This window comes from Aquarana catesbeiana, linkage group LG08 (genome assembly GCF_042186555.1).
Source record: "Aquarana catesbeiana isolate 2022-GZ linkage group LG08, ASM4218655v1, whole genome shotgun sequence".
In the NCBI taxonomy this organism is placed as follows: domain Eukaryota; kingdom Metazoa; phylum Chordata; class Amphibia; order Anura; family Ranidae; genus Aquarana; species Aquarana catesbeiana.
In genome coordinates this window covers 20,088,481-20,101,821 of record NC_133331.1, presented here as the reverse complement: position 1 = coordinate 20,101,821, position 13,341 = coordinate 20,088,481, and the positions used below count along the sequence as shown (strand labels likewise).

The 13,341-nt window shown below is 42.6% G+C and overlaps 1 protein-coding gene across 1 annotated transcript in view; it reads right to left on the bottom strand.

Annotated features, from left to right (window-relative positions):
- Positions 1–228: 228 nt before the first annotated feature.
- LOC141105625 (C-type lectin domain family 2 member A-like) overlaps positions 229–13,341 on the bottom strand; it is a gene marked incomplete in the record, with an annotated part of 89,679 nt that continues 76,566 nt past the window's right edge. The window contains 2 exon segments of the mRNA XM_073595585.1: positions 229–633; positions 4,882–4,991. Coding sequence (XP_073451686.1) covers positions 492–633; positions 4,882–4,991 — 252 coding nt within the window.

Genomic DNA, 13,341 nt, shown 5'->3' with positions numbered 1-13,341 from the left:
AAAAAGGGGTCATTTGGGGGGTATTTGTACTTTTCTGGCATGTTAGGGTCTCAAGAAATGAGATAGGCCGTCAGTAATTCAGGTGTGATCAATTTTTAGATATTGGCACCATAGCTTGTGGACTCTATAACTTTCACAAAGACCAAATATTATACACTAATTTGGGTTATTTTTACCAAAGATATGTAGCAGTATAAAATTTGGCCAAAATATATGAAGAAAAATTACTAATGTTCAAAATTTTATAACAGAAACGAAGAAAAATGCATTTTTTTACAGATTTTTCAGTCTTTTTTCTTGTATAGCGCAAAAAATAAAGAACCCAGCGGTGATTAAATACCACCAAAAGAAAGCTCCATTTGTGTGAAAAAAAGGACAAAAATTTCATATAGATACAGTGTTGCATGACTGAGTAATTGTCATTCAAAATGTGAGAGCACCAAATTTGAAAATCAAGTATTGATTTTGACTTGGTATTTTTTTATATAAATTTATCTGTTTGCTGGAAAGAATAAGTCCTTGCTGCAAATCCATTTCTTATGAATGTTTTCACTTCCACTTTTGACACCATCATGATTCAGGTAAGCACGCTCTAAGTCACCAGGGTTCATATGTTGTCTTTGAATAAAAAATCTAGAAGAAAAAAATAACATGGCACTGTGTTGAAAGTTTGACATTTTGTTATCAGAAACTGCATATATTTATATATTAAAATGCAGCCATAATGTGAATAGAGATCAAAGTATTTGCATATTCTAAGCAAGCAAAAGCAAATAATTTTTTTTTTTTTTTTAAAACAATCCTTCACCGACCTCCCTAGCTAAACTTGCCGCAAAGTAATTCATTTTTAAAGTGGTAGTAAAGTGGATTTGTTTATCTTTTGTCTATAGGTACTGTGCACGATTAGGAGATATTTACTTGCGTAGCAGCTAGTGACTTCACAGATGCATGCGCTCTGAAGGAGCGGCATACCTATGCCATTCCCTCAGAGCCCTGTGCCGTAAACATTAACTTCCACGTGCATGCGCAGGAGTGACACCATTGGGGCTTGGCCATTCAATCGGATGCACCCACACGCCAAGGAACCCACCTTGGACACGTCTGTGATACTCGTGAGTGCCATTGGAGAGCCCCCAGAATTCCATAACGGCCATGGTGGCATCATCGCCTTCCGAGGGACTTCAAATTACTCCAGCTTGGACTCCAAGGAATGAACCCGGGAAAACTGTGGAAATCGACGGAAGCTATCCCTAGAGCTCACGGAAAATGGCAAATGCGGAGTCAGCTTTTTCACTGGTGCAGAGGCTGTTGTCGTTGTCGGGAACGCAGTGAGATCTCTTGTTTTACACCTTCCGACCGGGAGGTTTGTATATACATATATATACGCTTGCACCCTAGACACATATCCACCCGCCAGCACAGGTGTTGTATAGTCTGCACTAATTGCCGTGTAACCATAGCTCAGTAAAGGAACTTCCTATATTTATATGGTCCATCCACACTGCGTGTGCCCAAAGCCTATCATGAACTGTCCATGTAATTTCTACCTGCTTACTGCACTTAATCGCTTCTATTACCATGCAATATCGTGGCTACATATGCAAGGAATTTTTACTTCTGTTTCTGTTTGACTTTTTAGCAGCATTTTACCAAATTCACTAATTTATTTAAAGTCATTCATGGGGGGGTGTATGGATGTGCGTGGTGGCCATCTGAGTATGTAGACAACGTTGTCTAATTTTAATGAATTGTTGGTGGTATTATCCATTTTTTTGATTAGTGTTAAGTGAATTTGCATAATAAAAAAAAAATTATAAAAATTATATATTTTTGCTAAATCGCCTGTCCCACCTTGAAGAATTGCTTTGTGGAATTTTCTCTTCAATTCCTATTTTTTCATATATGCTCAATCAATTCAGAGGAACTCACCACAGATCATAATTTAGAGAATTTTTCTGAGGTGTGAGCATTTAGCTAACCATTCGCAGGTGCTGTCTACTTTAGCATCCAGCTCTTCGAATTTAACTTAACTTGCTTAGGTAGAGCCTTGAAAAGTAATTTTTATTTTTTAGTTTCTTTTCCATATTCAATTGGCTGCAGCCTGCGAACCCAGAAGGAAGATCGGGTGAAGATGGAAGCCCTGTGAGTGGTGACAGTGCGCCGCTGGAGGGCTTTGTTTTAACCGGTTCCCGACCGGCCACCGCAGTTATACTGTGGCAGGATGGCTCCCCTGGGCAAGCTGTCGTAGCTGTACGTCAGCCCTTTAGGAGGCTGTAGGAGGCGTGTGCACGCGCACCCGCAGTGTGTCGCTGGAGCCGACGCAATCGTTCATGACAGAGCGAGAACCGAGATCTGTGTGTGTAAATACACAAATCCCGATTCTCTCAAGGGAGAGGAGAAAGATTGTGTGTTCATACTAAGTATGAACACCGATCGGCCTCCTCCCCTAATCACTCCCATCCCCCCCACAGTTGCAACACAGTTAACCTCTTGATCGCCTCCCTAGTGTTAACCCCTTCCCTGCCAGTGACATTTATACACTAAGCATTTTTATAGCACTGATCGCTGTATAAATATCACTGGTCCCAAAAATGTGTCAAAAGTGTCTAATTTGTCCGGCGCAATATCGCAGTCCCGATAAAAATCGCTGATAGCCGCCATTACTAGTAAAAAAAAAAAAATAATAATAAAAATGCCATAAATCTATCCCCTATTTTGTAGACGCTATAACTTTTGTGCAAACCAATCAATATACGCTTATTGCAATTTTTTTTACCAAAAATATGTAGAAGAATACATATCGGTCTAAACTGAGGACATTTTTTTTTTTTTTTTTTTAAAGTGGGGTATTTATTATAGCAAAAAGTAAAAAATATTGTGTTTTTTTCAGAATTGTCGCTCTTCTTTTGTTTATAGTGCAAAAATAAAAAACGCAGAACTGATCAAATACCACCAAAAGAAAGCTCTATTCGTGGGAAAAAAATAACGTAAATTTTGTTTGGGTACAACATCGCATTTCCGCGCAATTGTCAGTTAAAGCGACGCAGTGCCGTATCGCAAAAAATGGCCTAGTCAGGAAGGGGGTACATTTTTCTGGGGCTGAAGTGGTTAAGGTAAGTTTCACATTATATCATTGTCTTGAAGGAGAAAAGTTTTAATTTTCTTGATTTTGGAGTTTACTACCAGTTTAAAATTGATCACAACACAGATTGAAGTCTGTTTCCTTCTGTCTCTAACAGCTTAAAGACACCTACTACTGTGTATTAACTTGCACAGGAACGTGGTCCACGCCTTTCCCGCACCGCTTTTTGGTGTAAACTGGCCCAGAAAATAAAGGAGGAAAGAACGACATCAGTGCCTTTGGAGTGAATTTTGCAGATTAATTTCTCCACATTAAATCGCAATTAACACAATATACTGTATGTGCTAAACAGCGCTTGCAAAATGAATCATTACCACAATAAATGTGTGTGAAATCAAATAATAAATATAAAAATTAGCTCTGTCTCAAATTTTTGTAAGTGCTCAGTCCAAAATATTAATAATCATCAATTCCATAGTAAAAGTTCAGCCTTAGAATAGTGAAAGAAGTGCTTGTGCCTTAACACAGGAATAGTGCCCTCTGGTAATGCTGTGTTACCACATGCTCTTATGAAGGTCCGCACTCACCAGATGTTGTTGACCCCCTTGTTATATAACAAGGGAGGTCAACCTCACTTTTTGGTCAACCAGGGACCAGGTGGTGCCTCCTGGCAGTTGCCTAAAATCCTCTCTTGTGGGCATATGGGTCAGTGATCCAGTGGCTCCAGTATCAAAAGTTTCAATCAATGTACAAAAGAGAGAAGAGGGAACCTCTCATAGCTTAAAAATGTATGGTTTTATTCTGTAGAATGTTCGCTTTACAAGCAGAGTAAAAACCATACATCTATATGTACCAATTTTATCTGATTAATCATGAAGCTGCCAGGCATCCACGAGCGTTCCAGCTAGACTGGATGTGATGCACCAAGAGTTCTTGACGCATTTCGTCATCACTTGGCATCCTCAGAAGCTTTCTCCACATTGCCTACAGTTACATAAGTGACTGAGGGTTTGCGACTGAGGGTTTGCTATAAAGTGCATGCTCAGAAGATGTTAATACTGTAATGTGCATACACTTGGCACAGGTTCAGATTGTTTCTTTTACAACCATTCAGCCAATCAACGCTAAATTTAGCAAGTCCCCGTTCACAACTCATCCTTTGCTCCCTGTTGTGTGACACTTTGCTAGTCTTTAATTGAATAGACCACTTCTTGGATGGGTAATGGTTAGTTTCATTAAACCACTTCCCACTGCTTCTTCTCTACCCACAGGCAGGCACTGGATTAAAGAGTAGGAAAGCTGTGGTTGCAAACACACAACTTAGCAAAGTTTAAGGGCATAAGGCAACAGCAGGAAGGAATGTAGGGAGCAGTAGGGAAATGGTTATCCCTTATTTCTGGAACCTGTAACTGGGCTTTTGCTTGAGAAAATTGTACTGCGAGAATTACCAAACATATTGAAAATAGAATTTGGGTTTACATACACTTATTTAAGAACCCTGAGCTTATATAGGACTAGATCTAACAAGCATAATAAACAGTATACCAGCCCACATTCATTCACATGAACACAATTTTCTAAGAATTATGGTGCATGAATGGCTATGTACTGGGATCAGTTCATACTCAGTAATATACTAAAGGTCAAGCAAAGGCTTGATGTACACTCCAAACTACTACAAAGTTATTTCTTCACCAGAGCTTTCATTAAAAATTAAGGGATAGTTTAATCACTAAAGTTGATCCAAAACTGAAATGCTGATTTTGAGTGGAGTTGAATTTTCTATGTGGTAAACTTACAGGTCTTCCGAAAAGGTTGTTCCATTAGTCCAGATCCAACCAGAAGTACCTTCTTTCCTACTCAGACCGATCCAATGATTATCATCACTTTTATGGCGATTTAAAAGGTCCTGGAAAACAGAAAGATAAATTCATATAGCATTCATTCATGTATCAATGTCCTTTCACAGAATCAATTTGTGCAAACATCACAAACCTGATTTAGTGACTTACATGTTTGAGGCCATCTGTAAAAACCTTACTGATTGCAAGTATAAACGACAACCATGGCATATAAAGAACATCAGCACATAATACATACAAATGAACTGTGCTAAGCCCAGTGGATAACAGATGTTTTAAAAAAGTGACACAGCTAAGTGTAGGTTCTAATCAGCCCACATAAACTCCTATCGGCACCATTATACTTTGAGCAACCTCCCATCTCAGTTGCCAAACTTGCTAACCCAAGAACAATACAAACTGAAATGTTATCAGATTTTTCTATTACAGCAGGCCATACATCATACAATTTTCTATCCTGCGACCATGGGTGAAAGAAAACATCTTGATTCCTCCATCAATCCCTTCTGCTGTGCTATTATGTTTTGCAGAATACAATAACCATTGCTGGCGGCTATAGCTGCCGGCAGTGATCAAAATAAAAACCTCAACAGGCTGGTTGTACTGAAGTCAATCGAAGGATCAACTTCAGTTCAACCAGCCTGCCCATGTATGGATCACAATTTGGCTTTTCCCTGCCAAACCAGCCCGTGTTCGATCTATCTATGGCTTAAAGGGGTTGTTAACCCTCAGGGTTTTTCACCTTAATGCATTCTATGCTGCAGCACCCCCCAAAGCCCCCCTTTTTGTTACATAAGCCCGATTGTTCCAGCGACGGGGACAAGCACAGCAGCTCCAGCCGCTGTCTCGGGTCCTCATTGGATAGATTGATAGCAGCAGCAGCCATTGGCCCCCGCTACTGTCAAACAAATCCAGTGACATGGAAACCATGGGGCATGGCCGATTCCTGCTGTCTGTGTCAATAGACACAGCAGCAGGACTCAGGCGTGTGCCTGCATGGGTGCCCCCAATGAATGCAGCTTTCTGTGGGGGCACCCGATGAAGAGGAGGAGCCAGGAGCGCTGCCACCCCAGAAAAGGAGGATTGGGGCCACTTTCTGCAAGACCCTTGCACAGAGCAGGTAAGTATGACATGTTATTTAAAAAAAATAACATGTCATACTTACTGCTCTGTGCAAGGGTCTTGCACAAAGTGGCAAAAAAACAAAGCTTTACAATCACTTTAAGATATTTTAACTGATTTCTTAACAAACGTTTTACAGATTTGTTTGTTTGCCCACTTTGGTTCTGAATACAAGAATTTTATGACCTACTGATGAAAGAGCCCTACAAGATTAGATTCACACATAGCCTGATGACTGAGTCAAACAAAAAGGTTTGGGGATCAACCTTTGCACCAAATTGCATTTAAGTCGAAAGGGGTCAAACTTTGATGGGTAATTTTGACTCTTTAGGGGGCTGCTGGAAAAGCTATTGTCAAATTGTCAAAAAAAAAAAAGACATGGGGAGGTAGGTACTGCCACGGGGAAACTGTAGCAATGCTATAAAAGAAAAGAAAAAAAAAAGTGCAATGGGAAAGGAGCCCTTATAAAAGGCTTCAAGGGCTACCTATACAAAATACACCAATTATTGAAATTACAAGGTATGGGGATGGTGTTAAGGAACAGGACAACTCTGTGATAGCCTCAGCAAAAGCATACTTTGACAGTGTATGTTTGGCTGTGCAATTGTAATGTTTTCCTCTTAAAGTATTAAAAAACTAAATGCAAGGCAAAACGTTTGCAATGCAAGGCAAAAACTGTAGCTAATACTCTAGTTAACAAACAGCCACTTACCTGTCCCACAATCCAGCGATGGGCTCACCCCAGCTATTTTCACCTCCCGTCTGTCCCTTGCATCCTAACTGTGGGCACCTGGCTGTGACAGCTTGCAGCTTCACAGCCCGGTGGCCACTGGGCATGAGCGAGCCGTGCTGTGCATTGTGAATGGTCCCAAGGTCTTCTGGGACCTATCATGTGTCCCAGATGACTGCAGGGAGGGAGAAGGGGAAGAGAGCTTCCATTTACAATCACCTAGGTGGTTGGAGAGGAAGTTGGGAGTGGGTACCTGTCAAAATCAGGTACCCTCCCCAAAAGTGCCATTTCACAACCAGGAGTGGGGGAGGACACCTTAAAATGAAACTTTCCCTTTTGGGTGGACTTGGACTATGTGGACTATTGACTTGTAGAGGTGGGTAAAGACTGCATGGTAGAGAAACCTCAGTACACTGATCTTTCCAGGGAATGGCTGTGCAGGGGGGAGCGTGTCAACACAAGTTTTGGCCATTAGAGGGTGGAGAGGCTGTTCTCCTAGCACAGCCAGAAAACTGACTATGCTAGAAAGTATGCACTCTCACGTGATCAGTGTGAAATAGTAGAGCAGGTGGACGGACTGGTAGCAACACAAGGCATTTCACACAAAGGAAGCAATACAAAGAGAACAGGATACTTTCTCATACAAGTACATGGTACAGCAGCCACATATCAGGAATATGAAATGTTGGGGTAACAAACACTTTAGGCCTCATGTACACGGCTGCTGGTAAATGGATGTTTAGGAGCAGTTGGGCATTTTTTTCAACTGCTTCTGAACTCTCCTCTGTTATCTTATCAGTACATGTACACTGGGTCGTTTATAGTAGTTTCTAGGCAGTTAAGTTTAGAGACAAAAGTAGCACCCCAGTCTACTGATCTCTGTTTTCTCATAGTTTGAGTTGTGAGTTTCTCAATGCTAGAAGACTGGGTTCTAGACATGCTTTGGCTTTCAAACTAGCCCACCATGCAGAGCATCAGTATTGATCTTTTGTGCTAGCTGCAACTAATGCCGTGTACACACAATCGGACTTTCCGGCATACTTGGTCTGGCATACAGGATTTCGTCGGACAATTCGATGGTGTGTGGGCTCCAGCGGACTTTGTTTTCTCAAAAGTTTGACGGACTTAGATTTGAAACATGTTTCAAATCTGTCCTACTGAGTCCGGTGGAAAAGTCTGCTCGTCTGTATGCTAGTCCGACGGTCAAAAACCCACGCTAGGGCAGCTATTGGCTACTGGCTATGAACTTCCTTGTTTTAGTCCGGGCGTACGTCATCACGTACGAATCCATCGGACTCTGGTTGATCATGTGTAGGCAAGTCCGTTCATTCAGAAAGTCCTTCGAAAAGTCCGCCGGGCAAAGTATGCCGTAAAGTCCGCTCGTGTGTACGCGGCATAAGGCAGCATGCTCTGGGTTTTTTATCATTTCAATGCAGATGATTAAACCGAAAAGGGATACATCAGGGGTGTTTCCTGAAAGCAGTGGGCCTGTGTGCAAGATCATAAGTTGGGCCCTCATGCCAGAATAAAAGTGCAGAGCACGCCCCATGTTGTGGCAATAATTGAGGTGGTTTAATTGTGATGAATATTTGTCGTGGCTTATGCAGAGTGCAGGTGGCCAATAGTAAGTGACACAAATGTTCAGTAATAACTGATACAGATTTCAGGGGCAGTAGTAATTGCGGCAGAGATCAGTGGTTCAGGAGTAAGTGATGCAGAGTTCAGGGGTCTGTAATAAGAGGCAGAGAGTTCAGTGGTCATTTGTAAGTGATGCAGATTTCAGGGGCCAGTAGTAAGCAACGCAGAGCTCAGGGGTCAATAGTAAGTGGCAAATGAGAGTTCAGAGGTCAAAATAAGTGACGCAAGGTTTAGGGGTCAGTAGTAAGTAATGCAGAGTTCAGGGGTTGGTGGTAAGTGACGCAGAATTCAGGGGTCAGGAGTGAGTGACACAGGGTTCAGAGATCAGTAGCAGATGACGCAAAGTTCAGGAGTCAGTAATGCAGAGTTCAGGGGTCAGGAATAAGTGACAGATTTCAGGGGTTATGAATAAGTGATGTAGAGTTAGGAGGTCAGTAGTAAGTGATGCAGAGTTCAGAGGTTTGTAATTAGTGACGCAGGGTTTAGAGATCAGTAGTGGACAATACAGAGTTCAGGGGTCAGGAACAGGTGACACAGATTTCAGTGGTTATGAGTAAGTGGCGCAGAGTTCAGAGGTTAGTAGTAAGTTATGCAGGGTTCAGAGATCAGTAGTAGTTGAGAGTTCAGGGGGAGGGGGGGTCAGGAGTATGTGACACAGATTTTGGGGGTTATGAGTAACTTATGCAGAGTTCAGAGGTCAATAGTAGATGACGCAAAGTTCAGCGGTCAGGATTTAGTGACCCTGAGTTCAAGAGTCAGGAGTAAGTGACATAGAATTCAGGAGTCAGGACTGAGTTTCAGAGGGTTCAGAGCTAACTAGTAAGTGACTAGTAAAATAAGGGTGTCATGCCGCGTACACACGGCCGGACTTTTCGACCGGACTGGTCTGACGGACCAAGTCCGGCGGACAATTTGACCATGTGTGGGCTTCATTGGACCTGCAGCGGACTTTTTCGGTCGAAAATCTGACGGACTTTAGATTTGGAACATGTTTCAAATCTTTACGTCGGAACTCTGCTGGACCCAGTTCCAATCAAAAAGTCGGCTCGTCTGTATGCTAGTCCAACGGAAGAAAAGGGCAGCTATTGGCTACTGCCTATCAACTTCCTTATTTTAGTCCGGTCGTACGTCATCACGTACGAATCCGTCGTACTTTGGTGTAATCGTATGTAGGCAAGTCCGTTCGTTGGGAAAGTTCGTCGGAAGTCCGCCGAAAGTCCATCGGATAGACCGTCGGACCAGTCTTGTCGGAAAGTCTGCTCGTGTGTACGCGGCATTAGTGGCGGTGCCAATTAATACTCGCAGCTGTGTGCAAACTATATCAATGAATCAATGAGTGTTGGGTAAAAGGTGCAGCCCTCAAAACATCAAAATAAATGCCAACCCTTTTAACTCACACTTTTATATGTGTAAATTATACTCAAATGTAAACAAATAAAGTCCCCTCAGGGAAAGGAAATGAATATGTATATATAACCTTCCAGAAAATGAACTACCAAGTGATCAGACTAAATAACATATGCATAAATACGTTTTAAAATTGATAAGTCCATATGAAGTCCTTTAACTTCAGGTGACTGGTGCTCAAATACTGGTGCGTATTATAACTGGCAGGTGAACAGGTGAGGGTCACACGTGCTCCCCCCTTTATAGGCCGCGCTTGCCAGATGGCTGATCCCCTGCAGGGGCTAGTGGGCACCATAAATAAATACTCCAGGTCCCTTGTATAGCGTGTAACCTCTCCTCCAATTCTTCACTGTGTAAGGTCATGGGGATGCTCACATGGGAATAGATGTACAAAGGCAATCCTCATAAAGTAAATCGATCAAGTAAAAGTTTTATTTACAAGCCAAAAACACACTGATGCCGCGTAAACACGGTCGGATTTTCTGACGGGAAATGTTCGATGGGAGCTTGTTGTCGGAAATTGCGACCCTGTGTAGGCTCCATCGGACATTTTCCATCGGAATTTCTGATACACAAAATTTGAGATCTGGATCTCAAATTTTCCGACAACAAAATCCATTGTTGGCAATTCCGATCGTGTGTACACAATTCTGACGCACAAAGCTCCACGCATGCTCGGAATCAAGCAGAGCCGCACTGGCTACTGAACTTCAATTTCCTCGGCTCGTCGTACGTGTTGTATGTCACTGCGTTCTTGAGGTTCGGAATTTCCGACAAGATTTGTGTGACCGTGTGTATGCAAGACAAGCTTTAGCCAACATCCGTTGGGAAAAAAAACACGGATTTTGTTGTCAGAAAATCCTATCTTGTGTACAGGGCATTACATTTATGAGGAATTCAGATATTCTCATATCATTCTCAATGTTTCCAGGGTGCCCTGTGTTCCATGGACTGAAAACCCAGAAGCGAAACAATGATGCTGTCTTGTGTCCTCATTGGATAGATTGATAGCAGCAGAAGCCATTGGCTCCCACTGCTGTCAATCAAATCCAATGATGCGAGAGCCAAGGGGCGGGGCCGAGTTCTGCTGTCTGTGTCAATGGATGCAGCAGCAGGACTTGGGAGCATGTCCGCACGAGTGCCACCATGGAAAGCGGCTCTCCGAGGGGGTATTTGAGAAGAGGAGGAGCCAGGAGCTCCGCGGGGGGGGGACCCAGAAAAGGAAGAATGAGGCCCTTGCACAGAGGAGGTAAGTATGACAAGTTTGTTTTTGTTTTTTTAAAACAAACCTTTACAATCACTTTGAGGTTGGAATTTATTTTGATGTTTTGTTGAGGGATTTACCTTTCACCCACCACTCTTATTGATTCATTAATATAGTTTTCACACAGCTGTTTAAGCAAGTTTTAATTTTCAGCGCAACTTACACCCTTATTTCACTAGTCACTTTTATCACATCCTACCTATTGGCAGGAGAGTTGAGGGGAGGCAGCAGCCAGATTACGGATTTATAGCGTGGAAATTCCATCTAGTTAGTAGTAAGTGACCCAGAGTTTAGGGGTCAGGAGTAAGTAACTCAGAGTGCAGGAGTTATGAGTAAGTGATGCCAAGTTAAGTGGTCAGTAGTAAATGGTCAGGAGTAGGTGATGTAAAGTTCAGAGGCCAATTGTAAGTGATGCAGAGCTCAGGGGTAAGAAGTGAGTGACGCAGGGTTCAGAGGTCATTAGTAAGTGATGCAGAGCTCAGGGGTCAGGAGTAAATGATGTAGATTTCAAGGGTTAGGAGTAAGTGATGTAGAGTTAGGAGGTCAGTACTAAGTGGCGCAGAGTGCAGAGGTCCGTAATGCAGAGCTCAGGGTTAGCAGTGAATAATGCAGGGTTCAGAGGTCAGTAGTATATGATGCAGAGTTCAGGGATCAGGGGTAAGTGACATAGATTTCAGGAGTTATGAGTAAGTGGTGCAGAGTTCAGAGGTAAGTGTAAGCGGTGCAGGGTTAAGGGGTCAGTAATAAGTGGCTCAGAGTTTAGTAGTAAGTGATGCAGAGTTCAAGGGTCAGGAGTAAGTGATGTAGATTTCAGGGGTCAGTTGTAAGTGATGCAGAGCTCAAAGATAAGGAGTGAGTGACGTAGGGGTCAGAAGGAAGTGATGCAGAGTTCAGAGGTCAATTGTAAGCGATGCAGAGTTTAGAGATCAGTAGTAGATGGCACAGAGTTCATGGATCAGTAGTAAGTGGTGCAGGGTGCAGAGGTCAGGATAAGCGACAGAAGTCAGAAGTCAGTAACCATCGAGGACATCAAGCTCTGCCAAAACAACAACTCAATTCCATAGAAACTCTGCCTGCTGGGAAATTCTGAGTTCCTCATCAGGTTTGCCTTGCCTATGATTGACATCAGAAGGCAATGGACGGATTTCATAGTTGCTATTCAAACCAAAAGTGGCCATCAAAGCGGAGTTCCACCCCGAATTTTTTTTTTCAGGATTAGACTACTCTAAACCTATAAAAAAAGATTTGGAGGAATTTTTTTTTTTTACCTACAAGAATCGCCCTGTTGCTATGTAGTCCTCCTAATCTGCCACTTCCTGGTCCACGGCGCTCCTCGTCACTTCCTCCCTCGCCTGTGCCCCTAGGAAATGATGTGTCATCATTTGCCAAGTGTCTGTGGGCAGTACTGTGATCAAAAATCATGTTATTTCCTGACAGGAAATGACGTGCTTTAGAGCGGATCACAGCGCCGAGATGTGTTTATCTATGTTGCCATGGCAACTTTAGAAACAATTTGCGCTAAGGCCGCCGGTGAATCGCGCATGCGCGAGATCAAGAGGTGGATGCTGGTTACCCAGCATCCACCTCTCCAAAGCAAACCAGGAAGAGATATCGATCGGGCTTCACATGCCCACAATCATGATGGCAACGGCCACAACAGGAGGGAGAAATATTGAGTAAGTAATTAATATTTTTACTAAATCCATAATGAACTTTGTATTATCGTTTTGTATTTACGGTAATTAGTAATAATGCTAGGAACAATTAAAAATAAAAATAATAATAATTTTTTGGCCGGAACTCCGCTTTAAATTCACCCACCACTATCCACTGTCAATCACAGGCAAGGCAGATCTGATGGGGAACTGATCTCTCAGAATTCCCATCAGGCTGCTCTCACTGTCAGTGTGCCCCTGCGCTACTGGATGTTTGGATGCTGGTGGCCTGTATCCTAGCAACCAAATGAAGCTGATATGCAATTTGTTTTGTTATCTACAACCTGGAGGTAATTCTTTTTGATTCTGTCGCCGCCTCAATGGCACATCATAAAAGTGCCACAAAAAGGAAATACATGAATCTGTAACAAGTTTTGGAAATGTTACCGAAACTCGCAACGCTTTCATGAATTCGGCGCGTGGCGTTTTTAAAGGGTCAATACCATATATGCTCTACTGAATTCCATCGACAGTCTCTTCAGTAGAAACAATACAAAAAAAAGTCTCTTCAGATTTGCATC